The following is a 25,438-nucleotide window of genomic DNA, read 5'->3' on the forward strand; positions in this document are numbered from 1 at the left end:
ATGACTGCCATGCAGCTGAGAAAATTTGTTGACCAGCGCCCAATGACCTTACCAAGGTAGTGTTACTCCAGTTCAGAGTTGTGGCAAAACACCTGGGGACTAGGATTACTTCCCCTTGCTGCTCCATGATGGAAACATCTGTTGTGAGGAGTTCTAGTAAAATTTCTTTGGGTTGAGGGAAGTAGCAAAATCAAAAATTTCTTTCTCATGGCCACATTCAAGCAAACAGGCAATACCAAATTCTCCAAAGATGCAAAGGCTCTTGGGTTTTTTCTTGGGAAGTTCTTTTGTAAAATGAATGACTCAATTGCATCTCTTAGAGGGGTCTCCTTTACCCTCTTGGGATTAAAAAATAAAGTGACTCCCATGCTTCTGTAGTATGGTTTTGACTGCACAGACAGAAACTTGGAGTTTTACTCTTTCTCCACCAATGGCCTAATAGCAAGTCCTAAAAGCATGTTTTGTTGTGCTATAATTTACTTTGCTACAAGATAGTGACTGGCAGTCTTCGAGATCTGCAGGTTAAGATGCTATGGATTAAAGCAGAAGCCTCACATAGCAAATAACTTTGGGCAAATGACTTTAAGACTTGCAATCTCATTAGCTTCCTGAAGTTGAGCAAGTCTCTCATTTACTTTAGCATTTAGGTTTTATTTTGAGGGGCCAAAGAGGGCACCAGAGATACAGTGGTTTTTTGGTTTGTGGGTTTTTTTGTTTTGTTTTGTTTTGTTGCTGCTAGAAATTACTGAAGGAGGGGATGAGAAAGGATGCTTTTTTTCTAGATACTTTCAGAGCCCTCTTTTCAGAGGAATTACAGACGAGGAGGAAGTAGGACGTTAGATTGGAATGGGGTACAGTCTTTCTAGGTTTCTTCCTCTCCCTAGGCCCTTAGTGGTGTTTGTGTATTTGTGCTTCAAATTGCCTACTGGCAGGCCTGTGAAACTATATTATTAAGCTGAGGACTCTGGAAACGAATTTTCCTTGTCTGCTCCTATCTTGGAGCTCAGGGGAATCAAGTCAGAGTCACATGACTTAGTTTAAGTCAGCTGTAAGGGAATGTAGATTCAGTTCTCTGACATTTCTCTATCAGAGTCCAAGAGCAGGCACACTGTGCTGGAGAAGACTTGGCATCCCTGCTCCTCCTACCCTTAATCTCAAGAGAGGGCCACACTTTGGTCTACTTTATGCTCTTCCTGTATTTGAGGAACAGTGGGTTTGATCCACAAGTTCTGTTCCACAATATATCCCTCACTGAAATACTTTTCTTCACTTTGCTTCTACTGCCCGGCCCACATTACTATGCCTTCTAATCTAGAGCAACTCCTACTCTTGTCCTCTTAAGAGCTTATTCCCCAGGGAGTTTCGTAAAATACAAACTGGATTACAGCCCTCCATAGAGTAAAGCCACAAACCGTTGCCTTTTGTTTAAAATCTAAACTCAATTGCAAGAGCCTAGTCTCTCCAGAGTTCTCATAGCTCCAGGCCACTTATCATCTTTCTCTAGTTCCTTCAGATTTTTCTCTCTCCCCCGCTTTTCTTGCTCCGCCCTTCAGAGAGCTCTTCCTTTACTCCCTACTGAAAAAGGTCATATCCTTTTGCCTACCTTTCTACTTCCATGCCCTTTTATGGTTTCCTTTAGAATCTTTATGACAATTTTTAATGAAATGATTTACTTCTTTACTTGCTGTCTGGAAAACAACTTCCATTTCTGCGGTTCTTGCTGTGTGGCAAGCAGTACTTTGAATGAGTATGAACTTATTTAACCTTTACCTAGCGGTTGGGTACAGAGAAAAAATGAAGATCCAAGTTAAGTAAGTGTCCTCGAGTTGTACAGATGAATTGATCTGACTCTACTTTCTATGTTCTTAATTAAGTACTTAACTAGTCTCCATGTTATGTTCCCTGAGATGGACTGGTTGGCCTCTTCAACTATCAGAACCTCTGTCAGGCTAATGGCTTTATAGGATAGGTCTTCTGTGCATAATGTTTACTTCATGCACAGAATATAATGAGAAAAGCATAATTCTGTCAGTTATTTGTGTATTTGATGAGTGACATAATCAGTGGACCATCAGCCCTTCTGCTGCTCCTCTCCCACATGCCTTTAACTCAAAAGCCTAAATCTTGGGGGGAATTCAAGGGACAATTGAACTACAAATGTAGATACACCAATAAAATGAAACACTAAATGGTTAATAAGTAGCAGTGTCCACACAGAATTCTCATAGCAAGAATTATGTCAGGGGCAAATGTTAACTTATTCCATCCCCATGCTATAAGCCTATCATTGAGCTGGGATTTGATGAGTGTGGAAACCAGGATGTTCCTATAAGGACTACATCCACAGGTAGTATTAGTTACCAGGAGGTCAAGCAACAAATAAATGCAGACTCATCAGAGCCTGCAATATTTGTTGAATTAAAAGCGGCTAACATCAGGGAGATAAGGCTGCAGAGAGGGCATAGAAAAGGGAGGTGGATCCTCCATTTCTTCTCCTATTCCTTTGGCAAATGATGCTCACTTCCTGTCTGCTCATAAGTAGAATAACAGAGTTTATCCAAAAATAGTGTTGAGCTCTAGTGAAAAGAAGTCATCTGTGTACACATAATGAGTTCTAGATAGATGTTAGAGAATTTAAAGAACTAGATTAAAGATGACTTTTTTTAGCTGGGTGATATTTTGAAAGTCCACTTAGACTTCTGAGCTGTAGTCTCCTCTCCTATTATGAGGTATTAATGCTTTTTACATTTCAAGGTTAGCCATAGTAATGTCAGCTCATATCTAAAGACACTTTGTAAAATATGAGGCACAGATATAACAGAATTCTATAGTCAGTCATGTGGCTTAACTCAGATTGAGTCCAGGTTTTGGGGAATGAACACTTCTGACCTCCTGTGTGAATTTTGTCTGTGGCTAAGGATTCCTTTTACATTTACCTTCCCAGGGAACAAGCTTACTCTTGTCTGGACTAAACACATCTCAAAAAAAAAAAAAAAAAACAAGCTGTCATGGAATGAAAAATAATAAGCTGAAAAATAAGATGTAGTCAGACAGTCTGCTCCTAGCCAATACGAAGGAGAGGACTTTTTATAGCCTATTTCAGAATTTTGACAGTCAAATCCCTGGCTAGGTCTTCTATGTTAACCTCTTCAGCAGGAGATTTTTCTAAGGTGCAGACCCCACGAGGGAGCTTGCAAATAGTTGGGGCAGAGTGTGCGATTCTTCACATGGCTCTACTTAGCCCTCATTCCCCCCAAAGCCCTCCTGCTTACACTCTTTCCCACTTCTCCTCTACTCCTGGACCAAACCCCACCGAGACTGCTTCAAGAAATTTCAGGCAGGCATGTTCCTTGGTGCTGGTCAAAGATCTCTTCATTCTCAAAATGGCACTGACAGACTGCTAGAAGGGGCACTGTTCAGTATACTCACTTGTCTTCAGCAGGTATTCGCTGTATGCAAGCCTATGAAGAATCCATGATCAAAACATACTAAGCAATTATGAGGAACCAATGTTGCTTGGGAAGTGAGGCTGTATTCGTGGTAAACTATTATAGGGTATGAGAGACTCTTCCCAAGGCAGTGCTTCAGAAACTGGAGAGATGACTAAGAAAGATGTTTCCCACTCCCATGTATTCAAAATGCCAATTGTGCCAGTGCTTCTCTCTTTTTATGAGTCAATTCCCCTGCTACTATTTACTCTTCAGGGCTCAGTCATACTATCCCAGGCAGTGGGGCAGACCCAGACAGTCTATGTGTTATTCAGAAAATCAAAGCTCCCTAAGAACCTGTTTGCGTAGACAGACATATCCACCCTGCTTACAGCACTTGCCTTTTACAGGAGTGAGACAGCAAGGTCCCTGCTGCCCACAAATATTTCTCTCGTCACAACATTCTAGTCTGATCCCAATTCTATCAAAGTTTTGGATTCTATTAACCACAGAAGTCCTCACCAGGATTCTTCCCTATTCTATTTGCCTTCCCAACTCCCTCTATATTTCATTGACTATTTAAGCACTGAGAACATTTTGATGACAAGGAATACTTCTTATACAATTTTGAGTCCACAGAACCTAGCAATCTTCAGGGTAAATTATGTACTTTTAAGAAATGCTGGTTGGACAGAGACTGGCCCACATCCAAAAGAAAAAAAGCAACCGGCATTGGTGCAGATGTGGCGAGAAAGGGACCCTCCTTCACTGCTGGTGGCAATGCCGACTGGTTCAGCCCTTTTGGAAAACAGTATGGACGATTCTCAAAAAATTAGAAATTGAGCTCCCATTTGACCCAGCAATACCACTCCTGGGAATATATCCCAGAGAAGCAAAAAAAGTATAGTCGAAGTAATGATCTCCCATGCACTATCAGTGACTCCCAAGTATTGAACCAGTATTGACAGTGCTTCTGAGCAGACAGGTGCTAACACACACACACACACACACACACACACACACGCACGCACACACGCACACGCACACGCACACGCACACACGCACACAGAGTTATATGGGGACACCTATAGTGACTGGCCTCATGCCCTCCAATACAGCACATCCTCTTGCACATACAAACCCTCCTGCCAACTTGTTTTCGCATGCTGAACTGCTTCCTCCCATTCTTCTCTTTCATTCATGCTTATGTTCCAAAACTTCCTCACAATCTAATCATTCCAAGTGGAGGTGAGTCATTCCTCCAGGTTACAAGAGTTGTATGCTTTGACCATTGTGAGTGCTTCTTCATTTTTAACCACCAGACTTATTAGTGTTTTAAAAAAATTGAGCCATTCGTAAACACATCACAAGTAGAAACAATGGTACAAGGAAGCACTACAGACTCATTACTGTATTTTAACAATAGTTAATATATGCCCCAGTGCCACTGATTTTGTGTATCTTTTTTCTTCCCTGATTTTGTGATCCTAATAAAAGACATATCAAATATTTCCTTATAGATCCTCAAAGTTGAATCCCAGATAACAAAGAAGACACTTTTACCAAGAAATTCCAAGAATTCTTGGTTCCTGGAACTCCATGGTCTCCTGAGTACTTTCAGGAGCAACCCCTGAGCACAGAACACTGGGAGCAGCCCTTGAGAACTAGTGGCTGTGGCATGCCACCCCGCCCTGTCCTCAAGAAGTTCCAAGAGTTTTAAGAACTCTGTACCAGGACAAGACCAGATAGATTTTAGTTACTCACACTTGCACTCTTCTTTTAAAAAACTACTGTAATAACTAATTTTTTATTATCTCCCCACTTTCTCCACTAGTTTATTTGTTCCTCATCAAGGAAAGGACATCAAAGGCTACCTCCCTAGCCAGCTGGCAAGAATTCATCTTGATTATAGCAGACAGGAATCTCCCAGGTGAGACATCTTTCTCCATCCTAAAAGGTAAAAAGGTAAAGGCCCTCCCGTTGTTCATCGATTTGCTCAAGCGGGCCCAGTAACGTCTCCATTGGAGATTTTGTTGTTACTGTGTTTGGCATATCGAATACATCACAGGGGGCTTGCCAGGCTCTGCCATGTGGACGAGATACTCTCGGTAGCTTGCCGGGCTCTCCAAGAGGGGTGGAGGAATCAAACTCAGGTCGGACATGTTGGCTGCGTGCAAAGCAAACGCCCTACCGCTGTGCTATCGCTCTTTCAAAAGTTTCAGTACAGTTAGAATGATAATGAAAAAAATGGATACACAATATAATATACAAAAAATAAAATATATAATATACAAAATAAAAATGGATAATAATAACAGTCAAGAGATATTTTTAAAGAAATTTGGTCAAAGAGTCACACCCACAAACCTCCTCTGGTGCCATATAAGCTCATTTTCCAGTCATGATCTAGAGACTCATAAATCTTGAAGGAGACCAACAAATTGCAGACGACTTCTGGACACTCACACTCATGGCTGAGTTGTCTGGGGAATTCCAAAGGAGGGTAGGTGAGTCCAGCACCTGTCTTAACTGAGCTCTTGCAGCTGGAAAGCTCCCACACTCCATAATCACTGCCATGTCCCAGGCTGAACTCCACTACCTCAGGCTGAGTCTCACCCAGAAGTTAATCTACTGAAAAATTCATGTATGTGGGTTTTGTGACTGAAACCTCCAGGCAGGCTACCTCCCCTGCAAAGCCCCTATACTTCTGGAAGCCCCTGTAGTTATGCACACACCCCAAAAACATCATCCAGTTAAAAATTTAACTCCAGTTGTATCACTCATTTAAAAATTCTTAACTATCTGCCTCCGGGCGCCATCTCAGCACACCAACAGTCCTGGTTCAGAGATACAGCAGTGAGTCCTGGAAAACACCACAGTGCCAGAGATCTCTGTGGGCCCCATACCAAACAAATTTCACTGGTGCACCCTAGATGGAGCAGGTGCCCTCTCCCCGCCTGTTCCAGATGGAACCCCAGCGACCACAAGCTTCCACAAGCAAGGCGGGTTCCAGGTAAGTTCCAGGACTAAGTCTCCAGGCCACACAGTGTTGGCAGAGGAGTCAGGCTGTCCCTCCCTGGCTCCCGCCCACTTGAAATCCTGGTTGTCATGCCCACAATCTGCCTCTGGGCGCCATCTCAGCCCTGGTCCAGAGACTTCCAGTTTTATTCCCAAATGAATTAGTGCCCTACAGAGAAGTCTCTGGAACGCATCCATTTTCAATATTAGAATTCTAGAAGTGGAGTTTGTTTTTCACAACCTCTCAGGATATTCAAAGTGAGCAATGGAAAATAAATTATCTAGTGTCTGCCCCTGGCAGGCAGGCTTGAATGGTGGTGGGAAAATTCGAGCAAACTTTAACGCCCAAAAGTAGAGACAGAGTGAGTATTGGGAAAATTGTCTGCCACAGAGGTAGGGTGAGGACTGGGATTGGGTGTGTGTGGGAGGGTGGGGGATGGTGAAGGGCAGGGGGGAGTACTGGGGACATTGGCAGTAGAAAATATGCACTGGTGGAGGGATGACTGTTCGATCATTGTATGGCTGAATCTCAAACATGAAAGCTTTGGAACTGTCAAAGTGATTCCTTTGAAAAATAAAATAAAAATTCTGAACTTTCTGTAGCAACATCTCAAATTCTACAATACTGATAGTAGTAGCACACCATATTGGATGGGATCTAACACAGAAGGCAACCAATCTCAATTAACAAAACATAAACATAAAAGGCTTAACCTGTAACATCATCTTAATCTTAACACAAGATCTTAATGCTCCATGGTAGATACACCAATTTTCCCTTTCTTTTAAGAAAACATTTTTGATCATTCTGTTAGCAAATTATTGATAACAAGCAACATAAAATAAATTACCAAGGGCCTTATATGGGGGCAAGTTTAAGGGGCGATTGGGAAAATTGAAAACAATGGTGAAGGGAAGGTGGAATGGTGGTGGAATTGGAAATGGAATATTGAATGCCTGTAACAAATAATCATGAACAGCTCTGTAAACCACAGTGTTTATATAAAGTGTAAGGGAAAAATTTAAATATATAAGCATTGTCCTCTCATTGTTCATCGATTTGCTCTAGTGGGCCCAGTAATGTCTCCATCGTGAGACTTGTTGTAACTGTGTTTGGCATATCGAATACGTCACAGGTAGCTTGCCAAGCTTTGCCGTGTGGGCAAGATACTCTCGGTAGCTTGCTGGGCTCTCCAAGAGGGGTGGAGGAATTGAACCCGGCTTGGCCGGACCGGCTGCACGCAAGGCAAATGCCCTACTGCTGTGCTATCACTCTACACATAAATAAATATATAAACTTGGTCAAAGAACTCAACTTTCCTGAGACTCAGTTTCCTTTTCAGTTAAAAATGTGATTTTGACTTAAGCAATTTCTGCCTTTCTGGATGTGATTTTAGTATAAGGGAAAAATGGTACTTTGACATTATTTTCTAATTCAAGGACACTGGAAATCACAGCGGTTGCAAATTAAAACCTAGGATTTAGTGACATGAAATGTTTGACATTGTGCATTTTCCATTGCTTCTCTAATACCAAATAGTTTTATCTGTTCAATAAAATTTATGTTACAAACATAGCAAGCATTTGACATATCATTGCTATTATTTATTTCATCATCGAGTTAATTTTACGAATTATCTTCTGTTCATAGCATTTGAGTCAACTCCTGATTATCCTTTATGCAAAGAATAGGAAGTCAAGGAATCAACAAGGCAGTATATTGTCAAACTTGATAAATAATCAAACAGGAAGTAGCTTTAGTAGTATTTCACATGGTATCACAATCTAATCCAATTAGATAATAAAATGCAGTCCAGAGGAGATGCAGTTGTCTGAGGGTGCAATTGTTTGGTGTGAACACTGAAAATTACATTGATCCACATTTTAAAATTGCCTGTTCAAAAGAGAATGCCCTGCCACAGAGGCAGGGTGGGATGGGGGAGGAGGTGGGGGTGAGAGGGATACTGGGATCCGTGGTGGTGGGAAATGGGCACTGGTGGAGGGATGGGTATTTGATCATTGTATAATTGAAACCCAAGCACAAAAATGTGTAAGTCTGCAACTGTACCTCATGATGTCTCACTATTAAAATTTTTTAATTAAAAAAAAAATTAAAAAAATAAAATTATCTGTTCAAGGCTATTTGTGCTGTTTTTTAAAAAGCAGACTTTATTTATTTTTGCCAGAATGCAGTTTTATTTCTCTTTTCAAAAGCATACTTTAAAGTCTCATTAGGACAACACCCTCTTCCAAAGTGTAGTCAAGACAGAACCCCATAGGGCGGAACCTGCATGTCCTTCTTACCCCACCAAGACCAGGAGTTGCCCCCATGAGTGGCTCTCCGGCATGGCCATGGCCCCAGAGGCACACGGATCTAATTCGGAACCCAGACGCTTTGGGCAGAAATGTGAATGGACTGTGCATTAAGCTATGGTGCCATGCGCTCCCCCTCTGCCCCCCCCCCCCCCAGGGAAAGGGTGCCTGTCTCTTCAGCCTTTTTCCCCTCCCACGGCATAGTGGTTGCTGCCTCAGAGCTTATTGGACAGCCAGGTATGAGCCCGCGGTGATGGGGCAACTGCAGCCTCATGGGGGGGGGGGGGGGGGGCAGAACCAGCAAGTCCTTCTTGCCCCGCCGAGACTACGAGTTTTCCCCCATGATCGGTTCTCCGGCTCAGCCATGGACCCAGAGGCATACAAACCAATCTTGGAACTATGCAGCTTTTGGCAGAAATCCCCCCAGACTTAATTAGTAAAATATCAAAAATCCAAAATCATATGATCTTCATAATCAGCAACAGAAAACAAATTATTTCACGATGCCTTTTCAGCAGGTCTGATTGTTGGGGGGAAATTCCAAATAATAATGGTGCACCTTTTGTCAAAATAATGAATGTAATCAAAGTAGAGAGAGAGAGAGAAGTGGAAATCATCTGCCTCACAGGCATGGGGAGGGGTGGGATGGGGGGTATCCTGGGGTTCTTGGTGGTGGAAAATATGCACTGGTGAAGGAATGGGTGTTTGATCATTGTATGACCGAGAATTAAACCTGAAAGCTTTGTAACTGTTCTCATGGTGATTCAATAAATAAATTTAAAAAAAAAGACAACCCCATAATCAGGCTATAAAGGACACCTGCACAGGGCCCATTCCCCATGCCTGTGAGGCAGATGAAGAACTCTGACATTCCTCAGAGAATTCTAATGTTTTGCACTTAAATATAGTCCTTCTTCCAGAGAGAATCTTAACTTGTGCCTGCTGAATATTGACCTTAAGGGCAAAACAGTGCAAATATCACACTAGTAGTTTAATATACAAATATTAGTCTGTACTAAGTATATATGTTAAACTTCTAGTTAAGAATAAATAGGAAGAGATAGAGGAGATGGTTCAAGTGACTGAGGTTTAGTCCACAGCACCTCAGTTTCCAGAGCACCTTTGGGAGTGATGCTCCAGCACAGAGCCAGAAGTAACACCTGAGAACAATTATGACCCCAAAATCAAAAGAAAATTTTGCAATCAAGTTTTTAACCCAAGTAAGTAAACATTCCAGAGACGATTAGGCAGTTTCAATCACTTTTGTACAAGTTATTAGGTCACACTGATTTGTGTGGGTAAGACTACTTCCTACTGCAAAATGATTATATTTAAGTTCTTCTTACTTCTCCTTCTCCACTTTTGGGTCAGTCCTGGGATGCTCAGGGCTAATTCCTAGCTCAGTGTGTGGGGCTCACCCCTAGTGTGGCTCAGGGAACAATATGAGTTGCTAAAGATTGAACCTGGTAGATCCTCGCTGTACTATCTCTCTAGTTCCTTTTCCCTAGTTCAAAGAAATTTAAGTGACATGTCCTATTAAAGTATATAACAAAATGGTTTGTTATTTGTATATATAGCAAAATGCTCATCACAGCAAGTTTAGTTAACAATTATCAGTTACAAAGTTTTTTCTTGTGATGAGAACTCTCAATATCTACTCTTAGCAACTTTCAAATATTCTTTATAATAAGTATTAACTATAATCACTGTGCTACACATCACATGCCCAGAATTTATATCATAACTAGAAGTTTATATGTTTGCCCACCTTCACCAATTTCCTTCACCACCCCCTACCCCCACCTTGGTAACTACCAACCTGTTCTGATTCTAGGAGATTTTTTCTTTAAAATAGTTTTTTGTGTGATTCTGTGGTGGAATACAATACTGTTAATAATATTTTTCATACCATAACTCCAACACCACACCCATTGCCAATGTACCAACCTATCTCCTCCAAGGACTCCAACATGAATTTGGATTTTTTAAGATTCCACATATATATGAGATCATACACTCTTTGTCTAACTTTCTACATTTAGCATATTTACCATATATCCCTAATGCTACAAATGACAGAATTTCCATTTGGAAACACACACACACACACACACACACACACACACACACACAGAGCATTTAGGTATTTTCAGGTCAAATATAATGCAATGATGCAATGAATATGATGACATAGTTTTCAAGATCGTGATTTAATTTTCTGCTGATAAATACCTAATATACCTAGAAGCAAAATTGCTGGATCACATGAAAGGCATATATTTACTTATATGTGGAACCTCAAGAAGTTTTCTATATTGGCTGGGTCAATTTACATTTCTACAAAGTACACAGAGTTCTCTTTTCTCCACATCCTCACTGTAGAACTGTAGCCTGTCCTCCCGTTGTTCATCGATTTGCTCGAGCAGGCACCAGTAATGTCTCCATTGTGAGACTTGTTACTGTTTTTGGCATATCAAATATTCAATGGGGAGCTTGTCAGGCTCTGATGTGTGGGCGGAATACTCTTGGAAGCTTGCCACGCTCTCTGAGAGGGACAGATAGCAAAGCGGGTAGGGCCTTGCAGGCGGCCGGGCCAGCTTCAATTTCTCCACATCCTCACTAACACTAATTCTTGGGGTTTAGTTTTGTTGATAATGATGATAGCTATTGTATGTGAGAGAAAAATCTCACTGTGCCTTTAATTTCTTTTTTCCATGATTATTAGTGATTATTAGCACTTTTTCAAGTACATATTTGTCCTTTGCAAGTCTTAATTGAAAAAAAAAGTGTATTCAGGCATTCTGCCCATTTCTAGACTGAACTGCTCATTTTGTTATTGATCTGCACAGATTTCTTATGAATTTTTAATATCAATTCATTATCAGACATGGTTTACAAATATTTTCTTCCATTCATTAAGTTATCTTCAAATTTCGTCAATGGTTCCTTTGCTGGACAAAGCATTTTGGTTTACTGTAGTTCCACCTATTTATTTTTTACTTTGATTTCGGTGTTAAAGCCATAAGTTATTGGTAAGATCAATATCCAGGCATTCTCTGTTTCTTCCCAGAACTCTTTACATTTCAGATCTTATATTTAATTTTTTAATCCATTTTGGTTATTTTTGTATGATGTAAATTAGGGACCCAGTTTCATTCCTCTGCATGTAAAAATCCAGTTTTAATTTTTCACTTATTGAAAAATAAATGTATATGCTCCACTGATGTTCCTGGTTCCTTCATCATAATTAATTGATCATACATGCATGGGTCTATTTCTGTACTTCCATTCAATTTATCTATCTTTAAAATGTCATAGTTTTGATTACCATAGCTTTGTAGTATAATCTGAAGTCCGGAAGCATGATTTCTCCAACTTTGTTCTTTCTCAAGTTTGCTTTAGCTCTATAGGATCATTTGTGATTCAACACAAATTTTAGTAATGTTTGTTTTATTTCCATAAAAAATTCGTATCTATTAGTACTCATCTAACTGAAGATAAGGAAATTAGTAGCACTTTAGCACTGTCCTCCTGTTGTTCATTGATTTGCTCGAACGGGCACCAGTAATGTCTCATAACGAATTGTGAGACGTGCTGTTACTGTTTTTGACATATCGAATACACCACAGGGAGTTTCCCAGGCTTTGCAGTGCTGGCAAGATACTCTCGGTAGCTTGCCAGGCTCTCCGAGAGGGGCGGGGGAATCAAATCTTGGTCGGCTGCTTGCAAGGCAAACACCCTACCCACTATGATGCGAATTGATGTTTGATGAACCCCAAATCACCTCTCACTTTTCTTCAATTAGATGAGTACTTTACTACTAAAGTACTCATATAATTTATTACTACAGAACTCATCTAATTGAAGAAAAGTGAGAGGTGATTTCAGGTTCATCAAACATCAATTCGCATCATAGTGGTTGGTGTGGTCAAGATAAAATAGTAGTTTCTTTAGAGAACCAACAAACATAGAAAAATTGCAATGGAAATAGTCCTAGAAAAATCTGAAGTATGGGAAGTAATCATGCATGAGCAGATCTAGTGGAAATTCTGATGCTGGCTGCCTTCTATAACAGAGGACTGAGGAAGAGGAAGGATGGTAATGGGAAAATGGGAGTACAATTTTTTTTTCTTTTTTAATTGACTAACCATGAGCTACAGTCTGCTAGGGAATACAATTTTTGAGAAAGCTACTGAAATCTTGGCTAGAGGAGCCTTGGGGCTATAGAACCCTGCCAATACCATTCAAGTGGCCTTGTGTTTGCTTCTACAGTGTTCCAGCTGATGAGAAATGTACTGTTGTTATTTTACCAAGTGAGTGTTTTTCTTTCATCTAGTTATCACAGAGACTTGTCAATTCCAGTCCCGAGAACGACTCAGTATCAACCTGAATTTGACCAACAAACTCTCGTTCGATATATTTTCTTCCGAAGACATTCGATGCCTGTCGAACCATGGTATAAAGAGACGTCTTACCAAAGAGATTATTCCCTGCCATTTTATTCATTTGGTAAGTCAGGTCAATTGTTTTTTTGCTTTTTGAAATCAACCTTGCTGATCACACATGAGATTCTCCCAGGGCCTTGCTGTCCCAGAGAGCATGCCTAGCATTAAGCTGCCAAAGATTGAGGAGGTGCTGGAAAGGAGACATGGTCAGGGAGTCTCAGTGGGACTCCTGTGTTTTTTTTTGGGAGGGGGGAGGCAGGGGTATCACACCCGGTGATGCACAAGGGTTACTCCTGGCTCATGCACTCAGGAATTACTCCAGGCAGTGCTCGGGGGACCATATGGGATGCTGGGAATTGAACCCGGGTTGGCCTAGTGCGAGGCAAACACCCTACCCCTTGTGCTACCACTCCAGCCCCTCCTGTCTTTCTAGAGCTGTTTACTCTGCTCTTTCAAGACTAAGTATGAATTGTCTTTCTTTCACCTGAGGAAATGTAGGTGGGGCACTAGCATCTGAAGTGATAGTCATTAGCACCTTCTTTACAATTCTTCTGCCACCAGGGAATCTTGTTAGATACACCTAAGGTTTTCTCCTTTGCTTATTGTAGAAGGTAATTCTTTTTTTTTCTTTTGTGGTTTTCATCAAATTCTTTTTTAAAGGTAAAGGTAAAGGCCCTCCCGTTGATTGTCGATTTGCTCGAGTGGGCCCAGTAACGTCTCCATTGGAGACTTTGTTGTTACTGTGTTTGGCATATCGAATACTCTCGGTAGCTTGCTGGGCTCTCCGAGAGGGGCGGAGGAATCGAACTCGGGTCGGCCATGTTGGCCGCTTGTAAGGCGAATGCCCTACCTGCTGTGCTATCGCTCCAGCCCTTTTAAAAAAAAATTTTTTTTATTAGTGAAACACCATGAGGTACAGTTGTAGACTTACAAATTTTTGTGCTTGGGTTTCAGTTATACAATGATCCAGTACCCATCCCTCCACCAGTGCCCATTCTCCATCATTTACACTTTTTTAGAAAAATTTTTTGTTAGTGAAACACCATGAGGTACAGTTGTAGATTTACAAATTTTTGTGCTTGGGTTTCAATTGTACAATGATCAAACACCCATCCCTCCACCAGTGGCCATTTTCCACCACCACGGGTCCCAGTACCCCTCCCACCCACTATCCCCCCCATCCCCCCTGCCTCTGTGGCAGGGCATTCCCTTTTATTCTCTCTCTCCTTTTGGGTGTTGTGGTTTGCAAAAGAGGAGTTGAGTGGCAAAGAAACTTTGGTACATGTACACAATGGAGTACTATGTAGCTGTTAGAAAAGATGAAGTCATGAAATTTACATACAAGTGGTACTACATGGAAAGTATCATATTAAGTGAAATGAGTCAGAAAGAGAGGGATAGACATAGAAAGATTGCATTCAGAACATAAAGTAACAAAATAGGAGACTAACACCCAAGAGTGGCCAAGATTAGTACAAGGAGTTTTGCTCCATGGCTTGGAGGCCAGCCACACATTCTAGGGGAAAAGAGAGCTCAGATAGAGAAAGGAGAACCAAATAAAGGGTGCTGGGAGGATCCTCCCAGGATGAGAGAAGCATGCTGAAAGTAGACTATAAAACAAACATGTAGAAGGTAATTCTAAACATACAGAACCAGGTGAACATACAGCAGAGCAGTGAAATATTTACCAATACAATGCTATCTCCCTAGCAGTGTATTAGGTACTATGGAAAACAGTGAAAATATAATTGGGAAGATGAGGCAACAGTTAACCTATTAGAGAATGATTAATTGCTAATGGGAGATAAGGTTGGAAGATAAAAATCACTGTTCTCTAGATCAGCCAGAGAAGCAATATATATGTATAGAAAACTGACATTTTCAGAATAAAGTAGGCAACATGACAGAAGGGGATACTACAACTAGTAGTAATGAATAAGAATATAGATGATGAAATTTGGGATGGGGATGAGCAGAAAGGACTCTAAAAATGAAGATGTAAGCCTGACTGGGCAAGGCAGAAATAGAAAAATAAAAGATCAGCAGAGGAAAAGAGAATGGCTGGAACTGAGTAGGTGTTAAATTTAGAAATTCAGAGCCCTTATAGGATTAGTGTCAAGGGAGCTATCCAGTCAACTTCAGAAGACACTAATGTCAGAACTGATCTAGTGGAGTTGGAGAAGGAGTGGACTTCAGGAAAGAGCAGCTAGAAAGCTGTGGCAATAAGGCAGGATGGAGCAGTATGAAACACTAATAGTCTTCTAGGTCTGAGATATTTTAGCTGGCATTGGGTGAGACATTTAGCTTCTCTGAATCTCTTGATGCTCTGTAATAAGGGGTTTTAAATTTATATGGAGCGATACCACAGCCAGTAAGGCGTTTGCCTTGCATGCTGCCGACCCGGGTTCGATTCCTCCACCCCTCTCGGAGAACCTGGCATGCTACCAAGAGTAACCCGCCTGCACGGCAGAGCCTGGCAAGCTCCCAGTGGCGTATTCAATATGCCAAAACCAGTAACAAGTCTCACAATGGAGATGTTACTGGTGCCTGCTCAAGCAAATTGATGAACAACAGGAGGACAGTGCTATTTTAAGGCCAGAGTGATAGTATAGTGGGTAAGGCACTTGCCTTGCATGAAGCAAACCCAGGTTTGATACCCGGCACCCTATATGGTGCTCTTAGTACGACCAAGAGTGATCCTTTAGTGCAGAGCCAGGAATAAGCCTTGAGCACAGTTTGGTGTGGCCCAAAAATAAATTTTAAAAACTTAAATTTTAGACTGGTTAAGATTTAAATTATCTGGGGTGGAGAGGCAGTACAAGGGTTAAAGTGCTTGCCTTGCACATGGCTGACTGAGATTCAATCCCTGGTTCCCCGTATGATCCTCAAAGCACTGTCAAGAATGATCCCTAAGCACTACCAGGTATGATGCAAAACAGAAAGGAGAGAGGTAGGAAGGCAGGAAAGGAGGAAGGGAGGGAGGGAGGGAAGGAGGGAGGGAGGGAGGGAGGGAGGGAGGGAGGGAGGGAGGGAGGGAGGAGAAGGAAGGGAGGAAGGAAGGAAGGAAGGAAGGAAGGAAGGAAGGAAGGAAGGAAGGAAGGAAGGAAAGAGCTCCAAGACGAGAAGGAGAAAAACACTGGGAAAGAGCAGAATGTGGAAAATAGTCTGAAAAGAAATGAACAGCAGCAGAAAACTATGGGATAAGTTCAAGAGAATATAAGAATATAAAAGAATCATCAGACTTCCTGAAGAACAGGAAGGCAAATGTGATGAAGAAACAATAAAGAAATCAGTAAGAATTTCTCAAATATAAGTGAAAAAGCATGTGAACTTTTTACATGTTGCATCTGTGTCCATGCATTTTGTTAGGGTACTGAAAGAACTTTAGGCTTATTCATGTTTTGCAGCTACCTGAGTGACAAAGTGTTAGCTTTAATCAGGATTAAGTTTGAAGCCACCCCAGTCCAATAAGTTGGGTGGGAGATAATTACTTTCCCTATACTCAGCTTTATTGTCTATAAAATTGACAATATCTGCTTCTTAATAGAGTTGCATTAAAACTAAAATAAACATAAGGCATTTATTCAGTTATCACAGAAACAGCTTCTATCAAGATTGTACTCAGCTCAAATGATGGGGAACTAGACTAACAATCACTTTTGAAATAAGGATGTTTATCTCTTATAACAAAGTTTGGAGATTAAAGGTTCCAGAGTTGGGTAAACAAAATGGCATTAGATGTTCTTGGCTCATTTTATTTGCTATCCTCAGTGTTTCAAGTGGCTGGTAGATCTAATGCTCTGGATCAATTTTGTAAAGAACAATATTCAATGCCAAAGTGTGTACCAAAATGAAGCACAGTAAGGTTCTCATTCTGCACTTCTCAGGATTAGCCTGCAGGCCTCAGCTGAACTGTCTGTGTCTCTGCTAGGCAGAGTCACATACCCACTTTGGACAGGGAACTGAAAAAAGAGGGCTAGGTGGGCCCCTTTGTCCCATGCACTGACTATCCTAGTGCCTGTGGGACAGGCCTTAATTATAGCAGAGGCAGAATGACAGGTAGTCTGTGGTAGCTGCCACCATGTTAGACAATGCTGTCTATTGGGGATAGAGAAAAAGAAGAAAAAAAAAATATATGTATAATCTATGTGGGATATTTTACATTTTCACGTTCTTCTTAATAAACCAGTTTTAATGTTTGTAGAGAAAAAAAAAGACAAGGAATTTCTCAGAGCTGAGGAATATAGGCACTGAGATGCAAGAGACCCAAAGGGTCCAACAAAAATAGACCCAAGGAGAAAAACTGCAACACACATTTTGCTCAAGATAAAAACAAAACAAAGATAGAGAGAATATTCATAGCAGCAAGATCAAAAAAGGAATTTACAATACAAAGGAAAGCCCATAAGATGTACAGATCTATCAAATCTATAGTCTCTATGAACTAGAAAGATATGGTACAAGAATTCAACAAAATGAACATCTCATGAAAAATACTCTATTCAGATAAATTGGGCTGGAGCCATAGCACAGTGGATAGGGTGTTTGCCTTGAACATGACTGACCCGGGTTCGATTCCTCCATCCCTCTCAGAGGGCCCAGCAAGCTATCGAGAGTATCCCACCCACACGGCAGAGTGGGATAAGCTGGCAAGTTCCCCGTGGAGTATTCAATATGCCAAAAACAGTAACAACAAGTCTCATAATGGTGACAATACTGGTGCCCACTTGAGCAAATCGATAAACAACAGGAGGACAGTGACAGTGCTACTGTGCAGATAAATTATCATTCAGATTTGAAGGAAAAATACAGAGCTTCATGGGCAGGCAACAGATTAGGGAGTTCATAGTCTTGAAGTCAATTTTCCAAGAAGTGTTAAAAGAGCTCTTTTAAAGGACAAGAGAAATTTCCCAACATGTGGCATTGGGTATGTCCACCATGAGTGGTGCATATAGTTGCCCTTTATAGGTAAAGAAAGGTTAGCAATCAACCATGACAAACTGACTTTTATTGATTCATCTTCTGATAATTTGACTTGTTATTCCTTCAAGTTTCATAGAATAAAGTAATATGAAATAAAATTGTTATATGCCTGCCAAAGAGGCATATAACAGTTTTATAAGCCTCTTTAGGGGATGGGCGGAAACCTGGGGATAATGATGGATAGAAAGGGACACTGGTGATGGGATTTGTGTTGGATGTTATATACCTAAAACTCTACTATGAATAACTTTGTAAAGCACGGTATTTTATTAATAAAATATAAAGTGGTAAAGATCATTAAAAAAGAAAGAAACCATCTCAAGCAAGCAGCTAGTCATTAGTGCAGGTTAACTCTAGAAATGTCACATTCCCTGATCTTTGCTCTCAAATTGAACGAAGGAGCTTACATGGGAAATGGGAAAACATATAAGGAATGTTTAATAGAGAACTTACAAGACAAAATTGGCATCAAAAATAATTCCACAGCCTCTCACTTTGTCTGCAAGATTGTTGGTACCTCTAACAGAACAACTTGATTTAAGCAGTAGAGATATCAAGTTGGGATCTATAGACAATAGAAAATGAGATCATGGAAAGTGCAGACTACACAGCATCAGATGAGAAATATAGTTGGGTGATCCCTTAGTTATATTGGGTGATCTAACTAAGTGATCAATTTAAGAGTTGAGATTTATAGTTCCAATCCCTTGACCATACAGAATGAGTAAGTATATCTTAGTTATCTATGGCAGAGTAAAAAATCACTCCCAAATCTACTGTTTTTAAATATCAGTAATGATAACTGTGAATTAGGGATCTCATGATTTCTGTGAATTAGGGACTTAAGACTTGAGTCACTTAGACAGGTTGGCTCTGAGATGCTCTCAAGGTTCTGACCAGAAGTCAGAGTGCTGCATCATCTGAAAGTTTGTCAAGGGCTGAAGAATTCATGTCCAAGGCAGAACACTCACATAATTATCAGGCACACATATTCCATGGGTCTCACAAAAAGGCTGGGAGCTACTCCCCAAAGCATTATACAGATTCAACGCGATCCCTATAAGGATACCCATGAAATTCTTCAAAGAAATAGATCAAGCACTCCTGAAATTTATATGGAACAACAAAAGGCCATGAATAGCTAAAGAAACTCTTGGGGAAAAGACGTGGGGAGGCATTACCCTCCCCAACTTCAGATTTTACTAGAAAGCAGTAATAATTAAAACAGCATGGTACTGGAACAAAGGCAGGGCCGCAGACCAATGGAAGAGGGTGGAATATCCACACACACAACACCAAAATGTATGAATACCTAATCTTTGACAAGGCAGCAAGAAAAGTGAAGTGGAAAAAGGAAAGCCTCTTCAACAAATGGTGCTGGCACAACTGGACAACCAAATGCAAAAAAAATGGGCTTAGACCTCGACCTGACAACATACACAAAAGTCAGATCAAAATGAATTAAAGATCTCAACATCAGGCCAAAATCCATAAGGTACACTGAAGACAAGGTTGGCAAAACCCTCCACGATATTGAGGCTAATGGTATCTTCAAAGACGACACTCCACTGACCAACCAAGTAGAAACATAGATAAACAAATGGGGCTATCTTAAATTAAGAAGCTTCTGCACCTCAAAAGATACAGTGACCAGAATACAAAGACAATCTACAGAATGGGAAATAATATTCACCCAATACCCATCTAATAAGGGGTTGATATCAAGGATATACAAAGCACTGGTTGAACTCCACAAATGAAAACATCCAACCCCATCAAAAAATGGGGTGATGAAACGAACAAAAACTTTCTCAAAGAAGAAATCCAAATGGCTAAAAGGCACATGAGAAAATGCTCTACATCACTAATTATCAGGGAGATGCAGATCAAAACAACAATGAGATATCATCTCACACCACAGAGACTCCCCCACATCCAAAAGAACAAAAGCAAGCGGTGCTGGCGTGGATGCGGTGAGAAAGGGACTCTCCTTCACTGCTGATGGGAATGCCAACTGGTTCAGCCCTTTTGGAAAACAGTATGGACGATTCTCAAAAAATTAGAAATTGAGTTCCCATTTGACCCAGCAATACCACTCCTGGGAATATATCCCAGAGAGGTAAAAAAAAGTATAGTCAAAATGACATCTGCACTTGTTTGTTCATTGCAGCACAGCTTACAATAACCAGAATCTGGAAAAAACCAGAGTGTCTGAGAACAGATGACTGGTTAAAGAAACTTTGGTACATCTACACAATGGGGTACTATGTAGCTGTTAGAGAAGATGAAATGATGAAATTTACAGGTGGTTCTATAAGGAAAGTATCATGCTAAGTGAAACGAGTCAAAAAGAGAGGGACAGACACAGAAGACTGCATTCATCTGGAGAATATAAAGAAACAAAATAGGAGACTAACACCCAAGAATAGTTGAGATAAGTTCCAGGAGGTTCACTCCATGGCTTGGAGGCCAGCTGCACATGCTAGGGGGAAAGGCAGCTCAGATAGAGAAGGTAGCACCAAGTAAAGGGTGTTGGGAGGATCCACCCAGGATGGGAGATGCATGCTGAAAGTAGACTATAGACCGAACATGGTTGCCACTCAATGCCTCTTTTGCAAACTACAGCACCCAAAAGGAGAGGGAGAACAAAAGGGAATGCCCTGCCACAGAGGCAGGGTGGGATGGGAGGGATGGGGGGTGGGAAGGATACTGGGATCAGTGATGGTGGAGAATGGGCACTGGTGGAGGGATGGGTACTCGATCATTGTATAACTGAAACCCAAGCACAAAAATTTTTAAGTCTACAACTGTACCTTATTGTGTTTCACTAATAAAAATTAAAAAAAAAAAGCTGGGAGCTGTGTTCTCAGTGCCTTTCAAGTGAGATTTGCAACAGAGCTGCCAAGTGTTCTAGTGGCATGGCAGTAAGTGCTTCAAGGGTGAGAACTTCCAGATGAACTGGAAAGGACAATGACTTTTCTAACCCAGCTCCAAAATCACAAAGTCACAATCTCTTCTAATGTATCCTATGAGTCATCCCAGCCAGCACCAAATCAACCTGAGGGGGAATTACACAAGGCATCAACATGAGGGGTGAGGGGAAGGAGGGGGAGTGCAAGTATAAATTACCAGGGTGGGGATGCATCCTGTAAATTGGCAATCAGTTATTGACCAAGACCCTTTATGAACTTAACAGCCCGGTCTCCTGGGGGTGCAGTGGCCAGGAAAGACTGGAACTGATATTCTGGTGGGGTATAGATAGCATAACCAAAAACACTGTTTTAAAAATAAGACTGAAGTAGTGTGATAATAAGGGAAATAAGCAGGATGATTACTTCAGCTAAGGGAGGTTTACCTTTAATACCATAGTTCAGAGAAATTTGTAAAACTTTTTTAGAAGAATCTTGGGAAAGAAGAATGAGTCATGTAAAGAACATTTCAGGCAAAATGAATAGCAACTAAAAGCTGAAAGGTGTTTGGCATGTCTGAAGAACAGAAATGAGACCAGTGTTGTTTGATGGGTAGTTGAGGGTCAAGGGAGCTGGACTGTATTCTAAGAGCAATGGGGAGATTTTGAAAGCTCCTGAGCATTTGAACTCTAGAAAGATTGCTCGGTATCTTAGACAATCTTTGGAGAGAGAGGGCATGCTAATCCATGAGGAAGCTACTTAGTACAGACTAGAGTTGATAACTGCTTGGATTAGCAAGGAGGACAGGAATTATTCCTGAAATTTTGTGACGACATCAATTGTATTTGGTGAGATTTTAAGTTGACTATTTTAAAATTTAATCTAATCCCTTAGTAAATAATTTAAGATACTATCTGCAGGTCAGTGTACTAGATTTTGGCAATACCAAATGAAACAAAAATAGACACAAGTTTTCTACATTCAAGGAGCTTAAGAGGAAAGCTAATATTACAATAACCATGGCATTTCATCTGCTATATATGCTAAAATGAGATAGGTAGGGAGTGGGAGAAGAGCTTCACAGCAACTATAGCATGTGCAAATGTCCAATAGTAGAATCATAACACATTGGGAATTCCGTAAGTGTGCCAGTGCTCAGAAATCAACGAGGATTGTTGAACTGGATGCTTCTGGAGAGATACCAAACCAGAACAAGGGCTTTATAGTTCATTTTTTTTCTTTTTTTGATTTTTATGCCTCTAGACTAATGGCAAACTTTTAGTATTATAGAATAAGACATTTTTAAGTTGCATTAAAATATTATCTGTAGGTACAAAAAGAAGTGCAGGGTAGAAGTAGAATGGTGTAAATATTAAATACAGTGAATCAGGAATCAACTGCAGTAGAACCTTAGCTACATCATTTGAAGAACTTTAGAAGGCCCAGCTATTCCTTATTGAATTAGAATCTCACAGTCATAGGGAAAATCAGGTGAGAGATGCCAAGCATCTATTTTGAAATTCACTGGATAATTCCAGGGCTCAATCCAGTTTGAGAACCAACAATTTAGGGATTTCAGTAATGATGGGTGGTGGCAGTAAAGAGAATTTGATAGATTTGAAAGATACTCAGGTGGCAATTATTTTATAAACAATGATCAGGCAGAAGGCTGATCTGTAAGAAATCTAACAAAGAAATATTGTAAGCATGAGCAATGATAGAGTACAAAGAAGGAATTGAATCAAATATTTGTTCAAATCAAGAAACTGACATCTTGAAGAAATTTTTGGAGAAATACTCTCTGCAAAGTCAGAAATTATATGAAGTTGCTTTCCTAAGTTAAATCTTTACATTCACCTTTTGGTCACAATCTTTGCAATTAGTTTCTGAGGGCAGAATGTATGTCTAAATGATGTCCTTAATGTTTAATTAATTTTTTTATTTGGGAATTTTGAAGAACAAATTAAAAATTAAACATTAATCATAGTTATTGCTTCCTCAGTCCATTAGGGGAGAAGCTGTAATACAAACTTTGCAGGGAAGCCTGGGTTTGATCCCTGGCACTGAGAACCACAGGATATGGCCCCCAAACAACACCCTCCTCCCCAAAGTAAAAATCCTTGCTCTGTTAAAATTCCTTCATAGCACATGAGAGTTCATTCAGTAATTTAGAAAAAATCTGTTAAAATTCCTTCATAGCACATGAGAGTTCATTCAGTAATTTAGAAAAAGGTTTAGTAAGCACTGTGTGCAGCTCACAGTAGAAGACACAGAAAAAACTGCTACGGAGAAATTCAAACCACAGATGAAATTGTCGAGGCTATAAAACTGGAAGTCATTCTTCAAAAATATGCTTTTAACATAGCATATAACCCTTAAATTTTTCATTGTTTTCTCTTGGAAAGGGGATTAAAAATAAGATTAACCTTATAGAATCAAGATATCCATATAATTTAGTATAGTAGTGCTTTATATACCATTGATCACTTAATTTTTCTATGACTTTCAACGAAGTCACCATCACATTCACATTAAAAAAATTTTCCAATTTGCCATATGGTAAGGGAGTAAAAAAAAATTATTCTGTCACACACCTTTCACTCTTCCCATAGTACCCACCCTTCCCAGCTCTGTATTATAGTTTTCAGGTCCAAGAACATCCCTGTCTGTCACTAAGTTGAATGGCAGAAAGAATCCCTCTAGAAATGTGTGTTCTCAGAACCTTCATTGTTGAATTCACCTGGTAAAATGTGTGTATAATTCAGCTTCAGTGTAAATTCCTTCGACAAGGATCACTAGGAGCAAGGACGATTCCTCAGACTTTTAAATAATAGAATTTTGGACATAGTACAATCTTTAAGAAGATTTGGGTTGCTATTTTACTTCATGAGTATTGTACAGTTCAATGTTACTAACTTCAGAGAGTATTAAAAATTAGATTTAAAAAATCCTCCAGAGATGGCAAGTTGAGCCATATTCTCTGGATAAAATGTGATCTATTCTTAATATCAATAAATATTTACCTCTTTAAATGCTATTGAAGTGCTGTGGAACAATCAGGGATTTTTAAGACCTAGAATGAATGTGAGTATTTTCAGTTTGATATTGATATTCAGGTACTGTGATGTTCAGGTACTGTGCTGGGAATCTTTGGAAGGGGGTCATGCCTGGCAGTGCTGGGAAGGGGGCAACACCATGCCAGGATGGAACCCATTCCTCCACACAGAGCATAAGCTCAGCCCACTGAGCTTTCTCTCTAGTCCATTACCTTTTGCAAATCAATGAATCTCTGTGGGATAGACTTTCTGAGACTCGACGGTAACACATCTAATACAGTGCACAGCACTGCACAAATTAAACTTGTTACCTTTACCTCATTAAAACCACCTGGTCTTTAGTTCATAAAATGCAGATACAATGATTGCTGGATTCAACCAAGCCTTAACTGAATTCTTAACTTTAGACAAGCGTAACTGTTAGTGATTGTTAACAAGAGTTTATAGAATATGAAGTAACTCTAATGGATACAGATTTAGGGGTGATAACTACAGTTTGTACAAAGTACCCTATTTGTAATGTAGTATGTAAAGAGTTTTGGGTCTAGAATTAGGATGTCAAAACAAAACATCCTAATTCTAGACTGATTTACCATCCCATTAACATTTTGACATAGATCTGTATGTATCTTTTATTTTTCTGTCACTGTCACCCCGTTGTTCATCAATTTGCTCGAGCAGGACCAGTAACGTCTCCATTGGAGACTTTGTTGTTACTGTGTTTGGCATATCAAATACATCACGGGTAGCTTGCCAGGCTCTGCCGTGAGGGGCGGAGGAATCGAACTCGGGTCAGCCATGTTGGCTGCGTGCAAGGCAAACGCCCTACCGCTGTGTTTTTATTTTTTAATTAAAAAAAATTGGGGGGGCTTTTTGGGTCACACCTAATGATGTTCAGGGGTTACTCCTATCTCTGAACTCAGGAATTATTCCATTTGGTGCTCAGGGAAGCATATGGGATGCCAGGGATCAAACCTGGGTGTGTGCAAGGCAAATGTCCTACCCGCTGTACCACTCCAGCCCCAGGTCTAAATATGTCTCTTAATCCAACTTTATTTCCATATCATAAATCCCAAAATATTTTTCTTATTGTAGATGAATGCTTAAAGGACAATGGAACATATTTTGGGAGTTATTTAGGACTAACATGATTAATCATAAAGTAAGTCATTAATCTGTTTCTCATTACAGATCAGAAAAAGGGATCAACCATAATTTTGAAATCAATGAATTCAACACAACTTAATTCTCTGCCAGAGTCCTACTGTTGTGAAGAAAACTTTTGA

General features: G+C 40.3%; 1 protein-coding gene across 1 annotated transcript; it reads left to right on the plus strand.

Moving 5' to 3' along the window:
* Positions 1 to 25,438, plus strand: SPMIP3 (sperm microtubule inner protein 3). Its single transcript, XM_056106926.1, has 4 exons — positions 1 to 56; positions 5,263 to 5,358; positions 13,192 to 13,268; positions 25,344 to 25,438. The coding sequence occupies exons 1-4, from the start codon at positions 1 to 3 to the stop codon at positions 25,436 to 25,438; spliced, it is 324 nt and encodes a 107-aa protein (XP_055962901.1).

This window comes from Sorex fumeus, unplaced genomic scaffold, assembly GCF_029834395.1.
Source record: "Sorex fumeus unplaced genomic scaffold, SorFum_2.1 ptg000007l, whole genome shotgun sequence".
In the NCBI taxonomy this organism is placed as follows: domain Eukaryota; kingdom Metazoa; phylum Chordata; class Mammalia; order Eulipotyphla; family Soricidae; genus Sorex; species Sorex fumeus.

Coding starts and splice junctions, on each gene's coding strand:
- SPMIP3 (XM_056106926.1), top strand. CDS start 1: ATGACTGCCATGCAGCTGAGAAAATTTGTTGACCAGCGCCCAATGACC. Junction 57..5,262: donor CGCCCAATGACCTTACCAAG/GTAGTGTTACTC, acceptor TTTCTCCACTAG/TTTATTTGTTCCTCATCAAG. Junction 13,269..25,343: donor CCTGCCATTTTATTCATTTG/GTAAGTCAGGTC, acceptor TTCTCATTACAG/ATCAGAAAAAGGGATCAACC.